General features: G+C 41.3%; 1 protein-coding gene across 14 annotated transcripts in view; it reads left to right on the forward strand.

Moving 5' to 3' along the window:
• The window catches only part of nav2a (neuron navigator 2a), a 250,490-nt gene that overhangs the window by 134,292 nt on the left and 98,543 nt on the right, over positions 1–17,655 (forward strand). Inside the window, exon 1 of one of the 14 annotated variants that reach the window (XM_035999242.1) lies at positions 11,154–11,412. The exons of 12 other annotated variants lie outside the window; for them this stretch is intronic. In XM_035999242.1, coding sequence (XP_035855135.1) covers positions 11,341–11,412 — 72 coding nt within the window. In that variant the 5' untranslated portion in view covers positions 11,154–11,340. Of the gene's footprint in view, positions 1–11,153; positions 11,413–17,655 lie in introns of those variants that run through there. One more of the 14 variants, XM_035999243.1, reaches the window with a different exon arrangement.

Raw genomic sequence — 17,655 nt, forward strand, 5'->3', positions numbered from 1 at the left:
CCAGGAGGTAGAGGTCAGCAGGGCTGAAGTCACCCTCCCCAGAGGCCCGTGTCCGGGGTCAACAAGGACTGAGAGGCAGGTTGGATAACTTTGTGACCTCTGTGGAGCCAGCAGAACGCCGATGACGTCTGCTGGTCAGGCTTTGATACAACAAATCAGCCTTAGAATGATTTAAATCTAGTGCTGTAAATAAATGGCACATTAATTGTACACATTTGGAAAACACAGTACCTCTCATACAGTGTAAAAAGACAACATATCAAGTCATATGATATACAGCATATCAAATACATACAAATTGTACATACATGGGAATGTATATTTCATGCAATAGTGACCATAATTACTGTTCACCATGTGATCACCATCACATTAGTTGTCCTGCTCGAATGAAACGTAAAAGTTTAGTGGAAACTAGTCTTTAGAAGTCACTATTTCATCAGAATTACCATAAAGAAGTTGATGTGTCTGGATATGTTGGTCAATAAAATGTTAAAGCCACAACTAGAGCAGGGCAGTACATGGTAAATGCTAAGCTTGAGTAGCTACAAAGACATTATATGACAAATAACTTTTTATTACAATTTGGGTCGTGTGTTTATAGTTTTGGCCATTTTTCTTTTCAGTTATCACCGTTTAGTCACCATCTTCATCGCTGAGATCATTCTGACAGGTTGTAAACAAACCCTAGTTTTGATGTTCTACTAACCTGTCAGATTAATTTTACCTACCATACCTACTATAGCTGTGCACGCACACAGTTTATAAATGAAATAGATGACCGTAATGAACAGAGTCAACTTTATAGGACTTTTATCACCTAGATGTACCATAATATGATATATTATGCCGTATATTTAATCTTGCAAACTGTGCTTCCAGCTGCAGTGGTTCTCAGCTGTGCTCTGAGGTTGATGGGACTCTCTAAACAGGCACGAATACAGCTATGAAATATTTCTTGGCTTTCCGTCAGCTCTTGCGTAGTAAAAAGATTTCCACATCTCTCCATTCAACTGTGTTCTCGTGCAGCTTCAGGGAGCTTTTTATTCCTCTGATTTTAACCTGTGTGTGTGTGTGTGTGTGTGTGTGTGTGTGTGTGTGTGTGTGTCTGCTCTCGCTCAGTTGACATAGGCAGTCTCTAAGTATTGAATCCAAAGATGGGGCTGTAAATCTGCCATTCAAGAAGCTTTTCAGTGATTCTAAACACACCAAGTCTCTCCATTTCCCACACTCATCATCATTACACATGCACACACATAAAAAGCCACAGTGCATACAAGGCAAAAACATATTAAAAATACCACATCTCGACATATGCCTGAAGAATTAATATGTATCATTAATACTGGATTAAAACGAGTTTTAGTTTCACATTTTAATTTCATTTTAGGGATGATATGCTTATTTGTCCTTTAAGAAGATTCTACAACACCTTGAGTTTATGTGTCCAAAACATAAAGACATGAAGAAAAAATAGATGTATTAATTCAAAAATGTTAATCAAGTTGATGTAAGATTTCTGAAGTGTTTATTTTTTACTTTATTTTATTCTGAAAAGACAGATTTTAGAGGTGTTCACCTACAACAGTGACATGTTCCATCTTTACTGTATTTGAAGATACGACTGCGATCCAGACTGCGAGAGCACTTTTTGCTCAGTGGTTATAGTAAATGTTGTTTTCATTAATAAGTGGTGTCTCAGCTGATAACCGTGGCAACCAGGCCCAGATGGCATTCTTGCATTCAAAGTGTTGGGTATCGGATCAGTTTTATTATTTGATACCAGATAACTTGATTGGCATTTCCTTTGCTCTTTAGAGGACATACTGCATGTTGAGTTGAGCATGTTCAGTGCCACATAGTACAAAGAATGCGGACATAGTTTTCATTCATTTAAATTTCCTGATGCTAACGTACTGTTTGATTAAAATTAGAATTTGTTTTATATAATTAATTAAATAAATACTCTTGATGAAGGTCCGGAGGGCCAGAAATTTTTTTTGTAAATAAACGGTGATGCTATATCAAGAGCAGAGTGCGGGATTTGTTCCTTTGTTTCCAAGTTGATGTTATTTTCCAGCGCACCTGCAAAGAATTATTTTTGGATGTGCGAGTTGTTTCTTTCAAAAAAAATATAATTTATTAAAAAAATAAATATTTAAAGATGGTATCTGTCTAGATGACTCTGTCAAAACTTTCTAACTTCACTTCAGTAAATATTTGTTTGCATTCATTAGGGGTGGAAATCACCAGATGCCCCACAATATGATAGTATCACAAAACGTATGTCACGATGTGATATTATTGCGACTATAAACATCATATTCTGTGATATATATTGCAATGTATTACCTTTTTTCCAACTTCAAATTATGTCCCCCAAAGGAACACTTTGTCAACATCTGTTTTTATCAAGAAAAGACTGCATCATCTCGTGTACTGAAAAAGCAAATTATTTTATTTTTCTAGTACCAAAAAGTTACATTTATATAATAAAAGATTGATACCCCACCCCTAGCATGTTACCTGGTTAGTTGATTTATTTTTACTGCAGACAAATAGAGAAGTGACACCAGACACCAGACAATCTGTCATCTTACAGGTTACACATATGAAATGAATTGATCTTATATTGTTCAATACAAGCATGACATTCTCAGTATGTGCCAACTTTTGACATTAATGTCCTTCCGTACAACATTGTGTAAAGGTAAATGTATATGATGTAAAAGCCAAGAAGTCAATAAAAAGACAGAGTAGTCAGTCTACATTTACCTCACAGTGGACCCCTGTCCTATTGCTTTGTTGCATTTCTCTTTACCCCCAGTGAGTCCATATGTCCCTCCCCCCCACCCCTCACCCAGAACGGAACAGCCAGGCAGCAGGGCCATCCCAACCCCCCCACCATCACCCCAATCTTCCTACCCAGCCTCGAGAGCTCTGAGGGTGGAGGTCCCCCAAAACAAAGGGCCCTCCCTGGCAGGGTTATCCCCCCCATTGTCCCTGACACACTGAGGTTTATCTGGGACTGTGAAAGGAACCATACTCAGCCCATTCACTGCGGCTGCACTTAATGAGCTTGTTGAAGGCCTGTGCTAAAACTTAAACACAAGACCTAAATGCTGACATATTCTCTTCTTGTAGAGCCAGAATGTCATTAAATCAATGCTGGTTAGGAGCAATGGGGCACTAATGTTTCTGTGGTGTGGAAGGCGGAGTAGATGGGCTTCTTTTTGTGGTGTGTTAGCTTTGTGAAATACTGTATGGTATAGAAAACTGAATGGGCAGTATTAGTTTCTGTTTAAAAAGTAAAGATGATTTGGTGTTTGTTGTTTATGCAGTTTTTTTTAGCCATGCCGGTACTTTTTTTTTTTATAGCCTCTAGCCGCTGTCAATCAATTAGTGTAGGTTTTTTGTTTGTTTATGGTGGCTATTGCAGCTCGCTTACCGTGCACGCAGACATTTGCCACTGAAATGCACTGCACGCTGCATCTTCAACTGTCATTAACTCTCATTTGAAAAAAGACACGCAATGCTCACGCCTCTTAAAAAAGAAGCCGTGTTTGCCTTGCATTTCAGCTGTAAAATGTCTGTTGTTTTTATTCTGCATAAAATGCTTAATTTTCCACCAGACGAGTGTTAAAGATGTCATGAACCAGCTATAAGTTGCATCGCTGTGTTTTAGTAATTGGGAGTAGAGGAGCAAAACGGACATTTAATTTCTGTGAAAACAACACAGGTCATTACTTTCTACTGTCTACATGGCTTCAGTATTATTGTTGTTTCGTGAAGCTTAAAGCCTTTTTGTGCAGCCTCCTGGAAGTGATCATGCATCCCCCTACTGTGGGAACTTTCTGTAAATCTTGGGCCTTTCCCAAAATTTAAATTCGGCTTGTAATTTGTGGTCAGTGGTGGGGTGTGTGTGTGTGTGCACGGGGTTGGAACGGGCTCAAACGGAGGGCATCCTGTGCTGTGGACTCTCTTACACACACACTCACACATACATAAATGCTTAGGTTATGAACCCACTGCACACATGAACATAAATACACACATGCAGCTGCTGCAATGTGATGTGGGTGACGGCTGCTCCGTCTCTGGTCAGGGAAAATAAAACTTGGCCTTTTTTAACAGACAGCAGAGGAGTTGGTTAAAGAAATAATAAATAGAAAAGAGACGGTTAGCGTTGAGTTCTGCGTGGTTTGGCATCTGAGCGCTGAACTTCCCCCTATCCAGTCTCTCCACTGTTATCAAGGATGCACCGATCATCCCTTTTTGTTCATTTTCCTCACTTTTTTTTGGTCATGGAGGGCCTCAGCTATCGGGGGAAGGGTCTAAGAAGGTTAAGAGGGCTGTCCTTTTCTTTTTCTTTCTCCTCCCCAAACGACCAATGGTCCATTGAAGAGCAATAGCACAATGTGTTGCCGTGGGCAAAGGAGGAGGGGAAGGGGGGAACCACTCCTCCTCCGCTCGGTGCGTTTGGTTTGGCTGCCTCTCAGAGCGGCAGCAGAAGCCGCGGAGCTCCTCTTGCCTTTTGCCTCCTGCGTTTATTTTTCCCTCCTTCGTGTCCCAGAGTGGGTGGAGAGAAGCTGGAGGCGCTCACCTCTCCCCCCCCCCCATAAGGCATATAGAGACCTGCTGGGGCTTGAGAAAGCAGCAGCTCTACCATTGCCTCTGGATCTACATGGTACACTCATTCAGGACATTTTTCTAAAACCTCTGAGGATTTTAGCATTTTGCTGCAGCTCTGTGGGGTCCAGTTTGGTCTACAACTGGTTCTGATGGCTTTTGTTTGGGCCTGGCTGGCCAACCAGCAGTCCTCCTCAGTGTGAGGCAGGTGTCTCTGAGGAAGGACACTGCAAGAAGGAACATGAGTTTGATGCTGTGCCGCTGGGAGCAGAACAATTTCACCATGAAACTGGTAGGCTGAACACTTCCAGGTCATCACAGAGCTCAAACACCAGGGGGCCGTTAAAAATGTATTGCTTTTCAGTGCATATAAAATCCCAGCTGGGCCAATAGGTTTTTTCTCTGTCTCAGTCATTTTATCAACACAGTGTTCACATCTTTATCCTGCCTTTCTTCCCTGACGCTGCAGCTTCAGGACATGTCTCACTTTTAGATTCTTTTTCCACTTTGTGTTTATGTATCAGTGTAAATTCTTTTCTCATCAGCCCAAAGCCTTACAGTAGCTGTGGTGTTAGATTGCAGGCACGCAATGGATTAGTGGCGCTCGTTTTAATATCATAGGAAAGTGCTGAAGGCGAGCTTCCTAGTTTTCCCCTCACCTGATACTTTCTTCACTTTGATGTCTGCATGGGAACTTAAAATAGGCTTAGCAAAGACTTCAACCTGAGTTTTGTGGCACGTTTGCGTATTTGTATGTGCATTCTTCTTTCAAGCATTTATAGGAAAAGGTATTTGGTTCTGCTTTGTTGCCCTCTGTTTGGTGTGATATATGTACGATGCCACAGATATGGTAAATATTCAACAGGATCTGGGACACTGTGATAAAAGACAGGGCTGGCCGGGTGCAGATAGGTCATGCTGTGCAAATGAGGGGAAGAAAAGATCTTTGTAATGGCTGATGTATGTGATAAAAGTAGGAAGCAGCAGATTTAATAAAAGTCAGTTTGTATAATGAGCACCCTGTTGAGTTTACACATAACACAGTCAGATGGGACACTCTCTCTCTCTCTCTCTCTCTCTCTCTCTCTCTCTCTCTCTCTCTCTCTCTCCTCCCGGTCTTTCTCGGTGTCTCTCTCTTTCTTTCTGCCATGGTCCTTATCTGGATCTCCCGAGCTAACAGAGGAAGGGGAGATGGAGGCAGAGGAGGTTATTACCAGAGTCTAGAGATGAGCCGATAAGAAGGCTAGTTTAATTACACACCGCTAACCTCCACCCAGCATGACTGACGGGATGCCGGTGGGCCACAGGGTCAGTGTGTGTGTGTGTGTGTGTGTAAGAGAGAGAGTATGGCAAAGGGATAACAGACAGGCACACTTGAACATGTGCACACACTTCCAGAAATTAAAATAACCTTCCTTTTTATTATGAAGTGTAGTCAATATCCAAAACCCTCTCTGTTCTATTAGAGCGCTATTGATTATTTGATTGTCATGGTCCTTATGTCAACATATGACCTATGCAGCGTAAATCAAAATGCATTATTTATGTTTCATCCTCATTTCATCCTGATTACAGACATACCACCATACACAGAAAAGAATAATACATTGAAGGTATATACTGTGGTGTTCATGTGGTGCACTGTGGTACTTTGTGTGTAATATTGTTTATGTGCAGCCTTGACAGACTCTCACTTTCCCCAGCACGCATTTAACTAACTGCTCATTTGTTTTTCCAATTACTGTTTTGATGACCTTATTTACTGAGAAAGGTTTTTGTTGTCTGTAGAGGTTCATCTCAACCACCCAGGTGGTATGACAACTGAAGAAAGTGGAATTCAACAACCTGTCTTGAATAGAGTTTTGAAATCTCTAACTCCAGTGAGTTGGATTCAGATTTCTTCAGTAGGGCTGAAACCGACGATTATTTTCACTGTTGATTAATCTGTCGATTAATTTTCTCAATTAATCGATTAGTTGTTTGGTCTATAAAAAATGTGAAAATGGTGAGAAATGTTGATCAGTGTTTCCCAAAGCCCAAGATGACGTCCTCAAATGTCTTGTTTTTTTCCACAACTCAAAGATATTCAGTTTACTGTCATAGAGGAATGAAGAAACTAAAAAATATCCACATTTAAGAAGCTGCAATCAGAGAATTTGTATGACTTATGACTCAAACCGATTATTCAAAATAGCTGGCGATTAATTTAATAGTTGACAACTAATCAATTAATCTTCCGCAGCTCTATTCTCTAGACAACACTTTAAATTGTTTATGTGCAATTGAACCTTGCTTTAAAAAAAAAGAAAAGATGACCTTAATAACATTTCATACATTTTTGATAGCCCGCAGTGAAGAGAATGTTCAAAGTTAACAAGCAGCCAACGTCTTGAGTCAAACCCAGGATGTCACAGGTATGTCATGCACCTTAGTGCACCTGAAACTTTGGCCACATGGAGGGGAGGACATACAACAATGGTCTCTGGCCAGATTTGAACTCTGCAGCAGAATTTAGGATGTGCATTTGATTACTAGGCAACAGGACATCCCTGCATAGATAATGCATAAAGCAATTGAAAGATTACATTATCTTTAGGGGTTAAGAAAGTCATCTCCACTCTGTTGAGTCAACTCAAAAGAAATGATATTGTTGAGATTTGAAGCTTAGAACAGAGCTTATGTTATAGTGTGTCGTCCTTCACTGCTACTGTACACCTGCAGAGTGAGGATGTGGTTTTTAAGGTCCACAGGAAGCTGTGTCTGCAGGGAAATCAGTTCTATCATTGTATATGGCTTGTTCACTCATACAGTACTACTAACAAGCTAAGCCCTCTTTAATAACACTTGCTGTGCTGCTGTGCTCTCGTGTGCATCAGACTGCATGTCTCAGGATTTGTCCTGATCAGATGTTGGGCAGCAGACACTGCTGTGCAGCAACCAACACACCAATTTAGGGGAGTAAGCTAGTATTCATGATTCAGTATTTTCATATTCTGGATTAACCTCTAGATATTTGGGCATTGTCAGATTAAGGATGTCAGGGTAAATGACACACAGGCATTATCAAAACTAGCACTATTGGGTGCAACATTTCTGCAATTTAGGGGTCATGTTTTTCCACCCACTTGCAGTGATTTTCAAACCGGTTTATGTATCACATGTACAGATGACCACACGCGCAAACTGAAGTCTCTTGGCTTTCTGATGGATGACTCAGTTTCCCATACACTAAATTGCAGAGTTCCTGCCAAGTCGTTTTGTCTACCATGTGCTGGTATGGCCTACATGCCTCACAAAGCCACATGTCTTTCATGTGCCAAACAGAGAGCAAGCAGAGACATGAGGGCTCATTTAGAGCGGCCTGTTTCAGCTTTCTGTGGGCTAAAGCCACTTTAGAGGTCTGTGTGAGTACAACAGAGAGTGTGGGGGGGAGAGTAGCTGCCAGGGGCCCCTACAGACCAAAAAGCATCCACGGTGCATCCTGCTGGGAGCTGAGAAGAAGCAGCAGCAGCTCCAGCTGCAGTAGTGATGGATTGGAGAGAGTGGGGTGAAGACAATTTTTTGCGGGTTCCATATTACTGTATGAAGAACAGGGAACTCATGGGTATACTGTACACTCTGAATGATTTTTTTGTCACTTTTTCAAGCACCCCCTATCTTTCTATGTCTCAGATTATGTTTCTTCCCTCTCTTTTCCTGTACTTCCCTAGATAGCTGGACAGACACTGACAACTAAAAGCCACTGCAGGAGCGTAACATAGTGTAATGTGTAGACATTGTCAGGTTCTGCTTGTGTTTTCTCCAATCTCAGCCCAAGTGGTTTGACACACTGGGCTCTTTGGACCAATATTGGACGCTATTTTGGTTGAATATGTCTGCTTTCATCAGAAACGTTATAGTAGCAGTCCTTCATTTGTCTCTGGTTTGACTTGCATCAAGCAGCTAAACTAAGTGCTAAACGATGGCAGCCCTAAACATGGCACCTATGACATTTAAAGTAGTCTCAAACAATTGTATTTAACTGAAGTAATCCATATTGACTGTATGAAATCAAACTGAGTTGAGTCAACCGATCAATGCCTTTATGCCTTTTTAGACAGTAGAGTTGGAAAGATTAGAAGAGAGGCGGGATAACATGCATGCACCTCAGCCAACTGAGCTACCAGGAGGCTTCAGTCCAGTATCCGTGTTAAAGCACAGGGCAGGGGGGCCTTGTTTCCTGAATAAAGCATCACAGCAGCTGGCAGAGCAGACTGCAGTCCTCTGTTGTCATATCATACTGACCAGGGACACCGATTTCTCAGAAGCCATCTGTCTGTGTCTGCTAGTGGTCACTGGGAGCTGTGCACACCATGATTCCCTTCGCCCAGCGTGTGTTGACTTATTTAAGCAAAAGATGGGTTCCTGCATTCACAGAGTCCTGGGTAACTACACGTTAGGTGTGACAGAGAAGGTAACACACACAATTATAAGTGGGAGACGATCACCTGCACCCATCTACCACTCTTTCCCCTCCCTGCATCCTTCTGTTAGATCATTGTGTGGGTGTATCCATCATTTTCCCACCAGCCATCTGCTAGCCGGCCCAGACTGGGTCAGAGGGGATGTGTCGCCACACGTCGCCCTCAGCCTGCTGCAGCACAGCGCGCTGCTGAATCCTTATCGATGAGACTCAGCGTGGTCATGCAGCAGGAGGGGTTGCCGACAAGAATACGTGTTATCTAAGTCGGACAGTGAGTTATTATAGAGATCACCTTTTTAACCTTAAGAACTACAACATGTGTAGTAAAAGAGCATTAAAGATGGCTGAGGAAATTGGAGGATTTAGAGGATTTGTTATAATTCATTACGGTCAAGAAATCCTTTAGCAGGTTTCGAGAGTTGACCGTGACTTATTATTACACAGTGAGGAGGCGGTGCATGAAAAATTGGCTTACTTATTTACACAAAAGCCAATGTCCATTTTTTGCCACAAATGTCTCATTTAATTCTTACAAACCCTTTGAAACTAGCTCCTACAACAAGTACACTATGCCGATGTGTGTTGGCAAGCATATCTGCATGAGAGATGAGTATTGCAGGCCTTGTCAGCAGTATTCACTGCCTGCTTTTCTCTGTTCTTTTTTTTTTTTTTTTAAACGTTTTATTTAAGCAGCATATGTCTAAGCCCCAATGTGACACCGTCATGCTTCAACTTTGGCCAAATGTCACACTTCAGTGCCCCTCTGATTAGCGCTGAAGTGTGATCTTTGAGCAAAAATGAACTCTCTAACCCCCTCATTACATACATTTCTATTTCCACCCCTGCCGTGCAGAAAGTCTGTGCACACCACTGCTTGTCAGAGTCCGGCATTAAGCAGCAGAGAAAGGTGTGATGGAGTTGGGAAAAGAACATCTGCCTTCATATTCTTCATATGCTAGTACCAGGCCACCAATGTGATATGTTTCTTCAGTGAAGCTGCTCCGAGGCCGGAAGTAAAAGTGTGGAGAGGTTCTGGGCAGCGTCGAGGTGTGAATTGATGTCAATGTGTTAATAAGGAGCAGGACCATGCTAATGTCAGCACATTTCTTTGCTGGTTAAAATAAATAATACAATAGCGGGATTCAAACAGTAGTACAACCCTTCCTGGGAGATCTGAGACCTCCCATGTGAACTTTTGTCTGTGTGTGTGTGTGTGTGTGTGTGTGTGTGTGTGTGTGTGTGTGTGTTTGTTTGGGGGGAGGGGGGGTCCAGCTGTAATGTACAACACCAGGTGTGTCAGAGGATGAAGACACTAAAGTGTTCTGTCAGTCAGCATTGGGAGCTCTGTCACATCGAGGTGAGACATCTGTCTCAGACACAGGGGGCAACTGTGCTTTCTCTCTAGTTGCCTGGATGACCACATATAATGTTGAGCCAGTATAGCACAAGACACGGCTCGGTTAAGGGAGCATACCATCATAGGTTGGCCGTCAGAGCGATTTCCCTGTGCTGTGAGGCTGCAGTATACTATACAGTGGACAATTAATAGATTCAGTTTAGGAGTGTATGGCTTTGGTGAATCTTCACAAAACAAAAAAGGGCAAGTAGCTACACCTTCTACTATTAATCCAATTTAGGAACTACAGAGGAATTACAGATTGTCTCAACAGAAGAAGTGCATTATCTTGGCTGAAAAATGTCTGTCATGCTGTAACGTGTTAGTAACACAAATCTGTTGTCTGCTTCACTAACAATTATAAAGATATGTATTCTACATGAGATGCAATCAAATTTGCTAAAACACAGATTGTCCAAAAATAAAATGTTCCATTTCTGGGTTTTACGTTGCTGGTCTTATCTCTCTACTAGTAGCAAAAGAGGGAACTGAGTCAGGGTGTCTGACTCAGACAGACTGAATGAGAGAGGGAGAGAAGGTTAAAAGTGTCAGAGTGTCTGAGGGCTTCACTATGAAGCAGTCTGAAGGAGTGAGAGAGAAGTAAGGGAGAGGTACATATAAAGAGAGGAGGAGTAAAGCATGTCCTGTTCAAACAGACAAGCCAGACAGACCCGCAGAGCTGTTACGGAGATGTGAGAGAGACAGGAGAGTCGTCAAACAGCATGGCTATATTTACCCGCTGCTCCTCGCCTTCATGACAGAGCGCACTCGTCTCATGGTCTCCTGGAAGTTTATGGACCTCTAGTTGTTTGCTTTGCCCGGTTAGTTGTCTTTATCAAGGTAACAGGCCCACATGGCGGAGAATGGCGGCCTCACTGTGCCGGCCAGGAGCTACAGCCGCTTCTCCTGCAAAAACTACAAACTGGTAAGAAACCAGTGAGAGAAGGCAGGGCTTAATGTAGTGAGGGCTTAAGAAGGTGTCATTCATGCATTTCTGCTTAGGCTATACCTGTTGATAAACTAAGAAGGGTTTTTCTTTGCTGTAATGTTTTTTTTGTTTTGTTTTTTGAGCAGCCATGACGTGAACTGACAGTAACACAAAGGAAACCATTCACAGTGAAGAATCTCCTGTAGTGTATCTACCACAGACATTAACCGTGACGAACTTGGGAGTGATGAGAGAAACAGACATAAGAAGAAGGGTCAGCTTGAAATAGAAACGTCAGGGTTAGAGCCAGATCTCCAGGAGCAGCCGGGAATTATTTTAGAAGCCCCCTGACAGAGAGGCAGGTAACAGACGCTGTGAGTTGAACAAACACATTAAAGCTTACTGTTGTGATTTGCTCCTACCTCGTAAACCCCTGGATATCCTAAACATGGTCAGTGGAAGAGGCTCCACACTTCACGTTCAAAGGTAGATTTCCTTTGAAAAGGTAGAAGAAAGCACTGTTATCCGAGCATGTCTTCTGTAGAGTCAGCACTGTGCCATTACCTGAGTTATAACGAGAGCTGTTTAAGTCCTGGCTCCCTATGAAAGCTTCTCTTGAGAGATAGCACTTTATAGCAGCTTTGGCCCCGCCGTATTCTCTTTATAGTTCTTGCTCATGTCGGTAGATTAGTTCATAATGGCGTGTTAAGTGCAGCGCTTTTCAGGTTGCCTACTGAACCCTGAAAGTAATGAGGCTAATAGTCCTGAAGTTATCAACATAATTGTTTCTGGAAAGCTGTGTGCCATCAACGTATGTGAGAACTGAACTGTGCTTCCATAGACAGACCTGAGGTTTTGTGTTCCTTTTGTTATGTGAAAAAATTCTGTCACTGCTTTGTGATTTTTCTGCTTGAACATCAAAGGAAAGACTAAATTGTCCTCGACAAGTTGAGAAAATCCAGCCTCTCAGTTATGAAACTGTATTAAAACCCACTGGATGAATGAAAAATGCATCATCATCATTATCATCATCAAGCTAAACATACACGGACCAACGGTGTTGAGCAAACAAATTCAACATATGGCTGCTGTCACAGGAACAAATAGTGGATTCTGTTTTTGTGATTTTCATTCATTTACCTAAATGAAGCGCTTAGGTGGTCAGCAGGTTAAGCAAATAGGTTCCTTCTGGATCTCGTGGAGTTGTTCTGTAATACTTGCACACCAAACCGACTCAATTTAAATTGATTTCTCCAAAATATTTTGACCAATTCATTTTTGTTAATTTGAAAAGAAATGTGTATTTCATTGTCAATTATTTTCTCTAATAATCGATTAGTTGTTTGGTCTATAAAATGCCAGAAAATTGTGAAAAAATATCATTTATCATTTCCCAATGCCCAAGATAACATCCTCAAATGTCTTGTTTTGTCCACAACTCAAAGATATTCTATAACTGTCAAAGAGGTGGAATAAACAAGAAAATATTCACATTTACACAGCTGGAATTTAGAGAATTTTGACTTTTGACACAGAAAACATGACTAAGATTAATAGATTATTAAAATACTTGGCGATTAGTTTAATAGTTGATAATTAATCAAGTAATCAATTATTCTTTGCAGCTCTACATAATATGTAAAAAGTTCTATTGCGAGTGAAAATACGTTTTTGTAGGAACTCAGGAATGTCCTGTTTGTGGGCATTTCTGAAGCTTCTATTATATATATTATATGAATACTTCTATAGCCATGAAGTTGAAAAGACAAGAAATCATAGTTACAAGGAACTTGATTTGTGCAGATTAAGGCTTGCTAAATATTTTACAGATTGTGATTATTTTTACATAAAAAAAGTGTTGTGGGAAAGTTTGGCTAGCATTTTTCCAGTTTAACCATTTTTTGTAGTGGTTTTGAAAAAAAAGGCAAGATTTACAGAGTGAAAATAGTCTAAAGCCAACAGGACAAATTAAAAATTCCACCAACATTGGCCTAAAACCTAATGCAAGTGTGTGTGCCAACATCACTGCAGTGTTTGCTTAGCAAGCACTGAACAAATCAGTCAGTGCAAACAACAGAGATGTAATGCAATGGAGTTGTAACAGCTGAGTGACAGTTTCATACTGTAGACACTTAAACACACAAACACACACATTGAAGTACTAAGAAGTACTACAGCACATCTGCTTCGCTCCTCCTACTGTATAATCACCCTTCGTCATGATATGTCGTGACATTTGCTAAACTTAATGCCTCTGCATCTGCAGCTGAGCCATCTGCGGCCAGAACAGAAAACTCACTTTTCACTCCTTCAACTCAAGGGTAATCTCCCAGTAGGATGCCCTGGCTGCCCTCGCCCTCCCTCCGCCCAGGCTGACCCGGCGCTGCGGGGATGGCCTGTATGCGGTCATGACCTTCTGTAGGCATCGCACACCGGCCTGGTGACTCAGCAAGCAGAGGCAGCGGGGATGCTGGATGTGAAGCATATTTGTGTGTTTGTGTGAGAGAGAGAAAAGAGGCAGCTGTCTGAATAAGTGACTCATCGCTGCTTGTCATAGGCTTTGAACCGCTGATTCTGTGTCTCTTTTTAAGGCTTAAATTGGACATTATTATGTGAATATGCACTTGGGTCCAGGCTTTCATGCAATACGTGACAAAGCATGGTCGGTTGTTTTTCTTCGATCCAATCCGTTCAGATCTAATGTCACAATGTCAATTTACTCTAGATAGCCTCAGCCCACTGTGTGCAGAGTTTTAGAGCGCTTACTGCAGGCTATTATTCTTTTATTTGGATCCCTTTAGTCTTTCTGTGGTCCATACAAGATAACACATTTAAATAAACAGCTAATATATAGAAATCACACAGTATAAATGAAACAAGCAGGCAAAACATAAAAATCAAGAATTAAGTGAACAAAAATAAAGTAATTCAGTGTGGTAAGTGTTTACAATGTTTACAAAGCTGATTTTTGTCTATTTTGCAGCTGTTGACATCTATAGTTGTCTATGGGGTCTAAGTCTCTGACAGTGTGAATGAGTCACTGTCATGTTGCTTTCTCTGGTGACAGGAATGTCCCTGACATAAATTTACAGCTCCTAAAAAAAGACCCTCAATCCCACGAGTCGAGGGCCGGGATTATTGGGAGTTTCTGGGAATGGAGGGATTTTCCCTCTTGGAAAATGTATCTGTTGAACATTAGACTCGTTGATATGGATCACTCAGTGTTAACATATGGATGTGAGTGATGCCGTGGAGCGCTGTGTAACGATTAGGAGTGAGGCCTTGGCATGCTTATTATTTTTTTTGTATCCTGTTTACAACTGTTAAAGAGTCATCAGTGGCTGAAACCGATCCCAGTATGCAATAAGCCCAAATGCAGGGGTACACTCTTTTATTTAATACTTCATTTTGAGGAATCTAAACTTGTTTTTGTACAAAAGCCTTTTGTCATTGAGCCAAATTAGCCAAACTTGCAGCAGTGCTTAATGTTGCCTTGACACAAGCAGCCATACAACAATTGTGCCTAAATAAAATCCCATCTAAACTGAGTCCCAAATTAGATCAGGAAACATCTGATCACAGAATAAGTAAAGAAAGATTAAGAATCTAAGAAGTCTAACTTTTGATACTCGATGCTTCAGACACGTTTCCTTTGGCACAATAAAAGCATTGATGTTTAATAGCCAACTCTACGCAGAAAGGGCCTGACATTTTACTTTGCATGGACCGTCTGTTGAGGTAATAACGCCCACCACTTAGCCTCGACGTCTCCCTCTTATCCATTCGATAAATTCAATTTCAGACATAATCAAAAATATTGATTCATCAGTCATTTACAACCCTGGGGAGTTTTGATTAACTTTTTTATTCAATATGCAGAGTGCTTCTCTCTGATGTAGACACTGGGCTGAAGTCAGTGACACCTCATTCCTGTCTCATAGATATTGAGTCCATATGGAGTCAATACTCCTCTTCGCTAACCATGCATCTTATTAAAATCCCTCTCAGATCAGATGCCTGTTTCTCATCAGCCCCTCCTTCTCATCTCCTTCTCTTTCTGTGACCTTTCAGTTTTCAGATCACAGAAGCTACAATAATGGCGCGGTTAAACACACATGATCCAGATTAATGCACATTCAGCTTTTTTTTTTTATTTCAAATATTAACATGGTCTTTGATTTACATCTGACTGATGTAACATTTGGTTTTGTGGTGGGATGGACTTTAGTGCTAGTTATGTATCACTGGGGATGATTCCATTATTATTGGTTACAAATAATTCATTTCTAATATTTACATTCAGAGCGTTTTTTTCCTCTAGATAATTGTGCGTTCCATTTACCTCAGCACTCGGAAGCCGAAGCTGGGAATGACGTCACACCCGAGTTGAATGCGTTCCATTTACAAGTCGGATTTCCATTGTTTTCATTAGCTGTGGCCAGGTTAGCCATTGTTAGCAATGCCATTTTATAACAACGCATTACGCTGTTTTTTGTGTATACAAACAGCGTAACATGTCCACAGATAGAAGATGGACAGGACTGTGTGCACGACTGATTTAGTGAGACACAAATAACACAGAAGTGCTTATAACTGTATGTTACTAAAGCTTTCACTACTGTTGAGGCATGGAGCAGTCATGTTGGATTTGACCTCGGAAAATCCAAGTTCCAAGTACAAATGGAACGCACTATAAGCATGTAGCCAGACCATACTCGAGCACTGACACAGCAAGCTAGGTCTGCAATGCGAGACTATGTGAAATAGCCTATGACATAAGTTAAATGGTTTTAAATTGTAGTCCCGACCAACTAATCACAGTAGTTTGTAAGTATAGCAGGTCAGACAAAGCTTGTTGTTTTTGACCACAAGGGGGCAGAAGAACTCCACGCACAGCCTTATACAGTTGGTATAGCTAACGCGTTAGCTAACAGTTGCCTATTTACACATTCAGCAGGCACAGAGCAACACACAGTTTTCACTTCTGTTCAGTGGATGAATGAAAGTCCAATATTCACACTCCTTTCATATCTATTTTGGTCTCCACCAAGTTCTGAGAAAAATATCTGGGTCCTTAGCTGCTAAACGCTTCACTTTCTTCACCAGCTGCGTTAGCTGCTAACCTAACCAGCTAGATGCTAATGTTAGTTGCTAACAGTCTGCGTGCTGTTTGTTGCTGGGCAGGTAGTGTAGCCTACAGTGGGTATATCGGAACTTGTTTTCTGAAATGGAAATGAGGTTGTTGAGAGAGGTGAGATGTAGGCATGGGCTGGTGTGAGATTCTGACGGTATAATAACTTTCAGCCAAAATATCAGGGTTTCACGGTACTGAGGTATTGCAATTACAGCTTTAAAATGTATTATTTTGAAATGTCTGGGTAAAAAACACAACTTTGTTTTTCTTCCATTGAACACAAACACTGCCACTGGGAGAGGGATTTCTAAACTGCACTTTGTGTTCTTGACGATTCAAAAAAAACAGCTCATACTGCTGTGGTTGTGGTTTTGAAACCGTGACTTTTTCAAACCGCGGTATACCTTGAAACCGGTAACAGGCCCCATGCCTAGTGAGACATGACCATACAGTAAATCTGTCATAAAACTAAAACAATGAGCTAGAAGGAGCTTGAAAGGTTAGTCAGGCTGCAGAGTGGGTGATGCTGCTGTGAAATTGTACTGCAATCAGGCCTTCCGTAGTAGACATAATTTGATTTACTCTTAATATATAAAATACTGGTTTTTTTTTACTTTTAAGATCTTGTATGAAGATTTATATGGCCATCTCTAGATCACAGTGCTAAAATGTGTCACCCCTGCATATCTCCTCTTACAATACCTGAGATCTCACATTCAAAGTTTGGAGCTTATGTTTTGGCTGAGACGAAGACATCAGAGACACAAAATGTGTTTTGAAAAGTAACATTTTCAGGACTTAAAAGGCAACTTGTTGTGACTTGTCCACTTCCATTTTTCTTTCCTCCCACAACCCCCCCATGCCTTACCCTCAGGCTGTTTGACCCCCCTCTAGTTTCTACCTCTGTGACTGACAGCTACCCATTTCACCTCGATTTTAATTACACTCCAACCCCTCAATTTACCTGCCAGAAACTACTTCAAAGGAAGCTTACACACACACAAAAGCTCCTAAACATTGCACTTCCTATTCCCCATGACCAGCTGAGTGTGTGAATTGAAAGGATAGAGCCTAATCCGGCAGTTTGAAAGGTTTTTTAGTTCCGT

The sequence above is a fragment of the Sander lucioperca genome, chromosome 3, assembly GCF_008315115.2.
Source record: "Sander lucioperca isolate FBNREF2018 chromosome 3, SLUC_FBN_1.2, whole genome shotgun sequence".
NCBI classification, from domain to species: Eukaryota; Metazoa; Chordata; class Actinopteri; order Perciformes; family Percidae; genus Sander; species Sander lucioperca.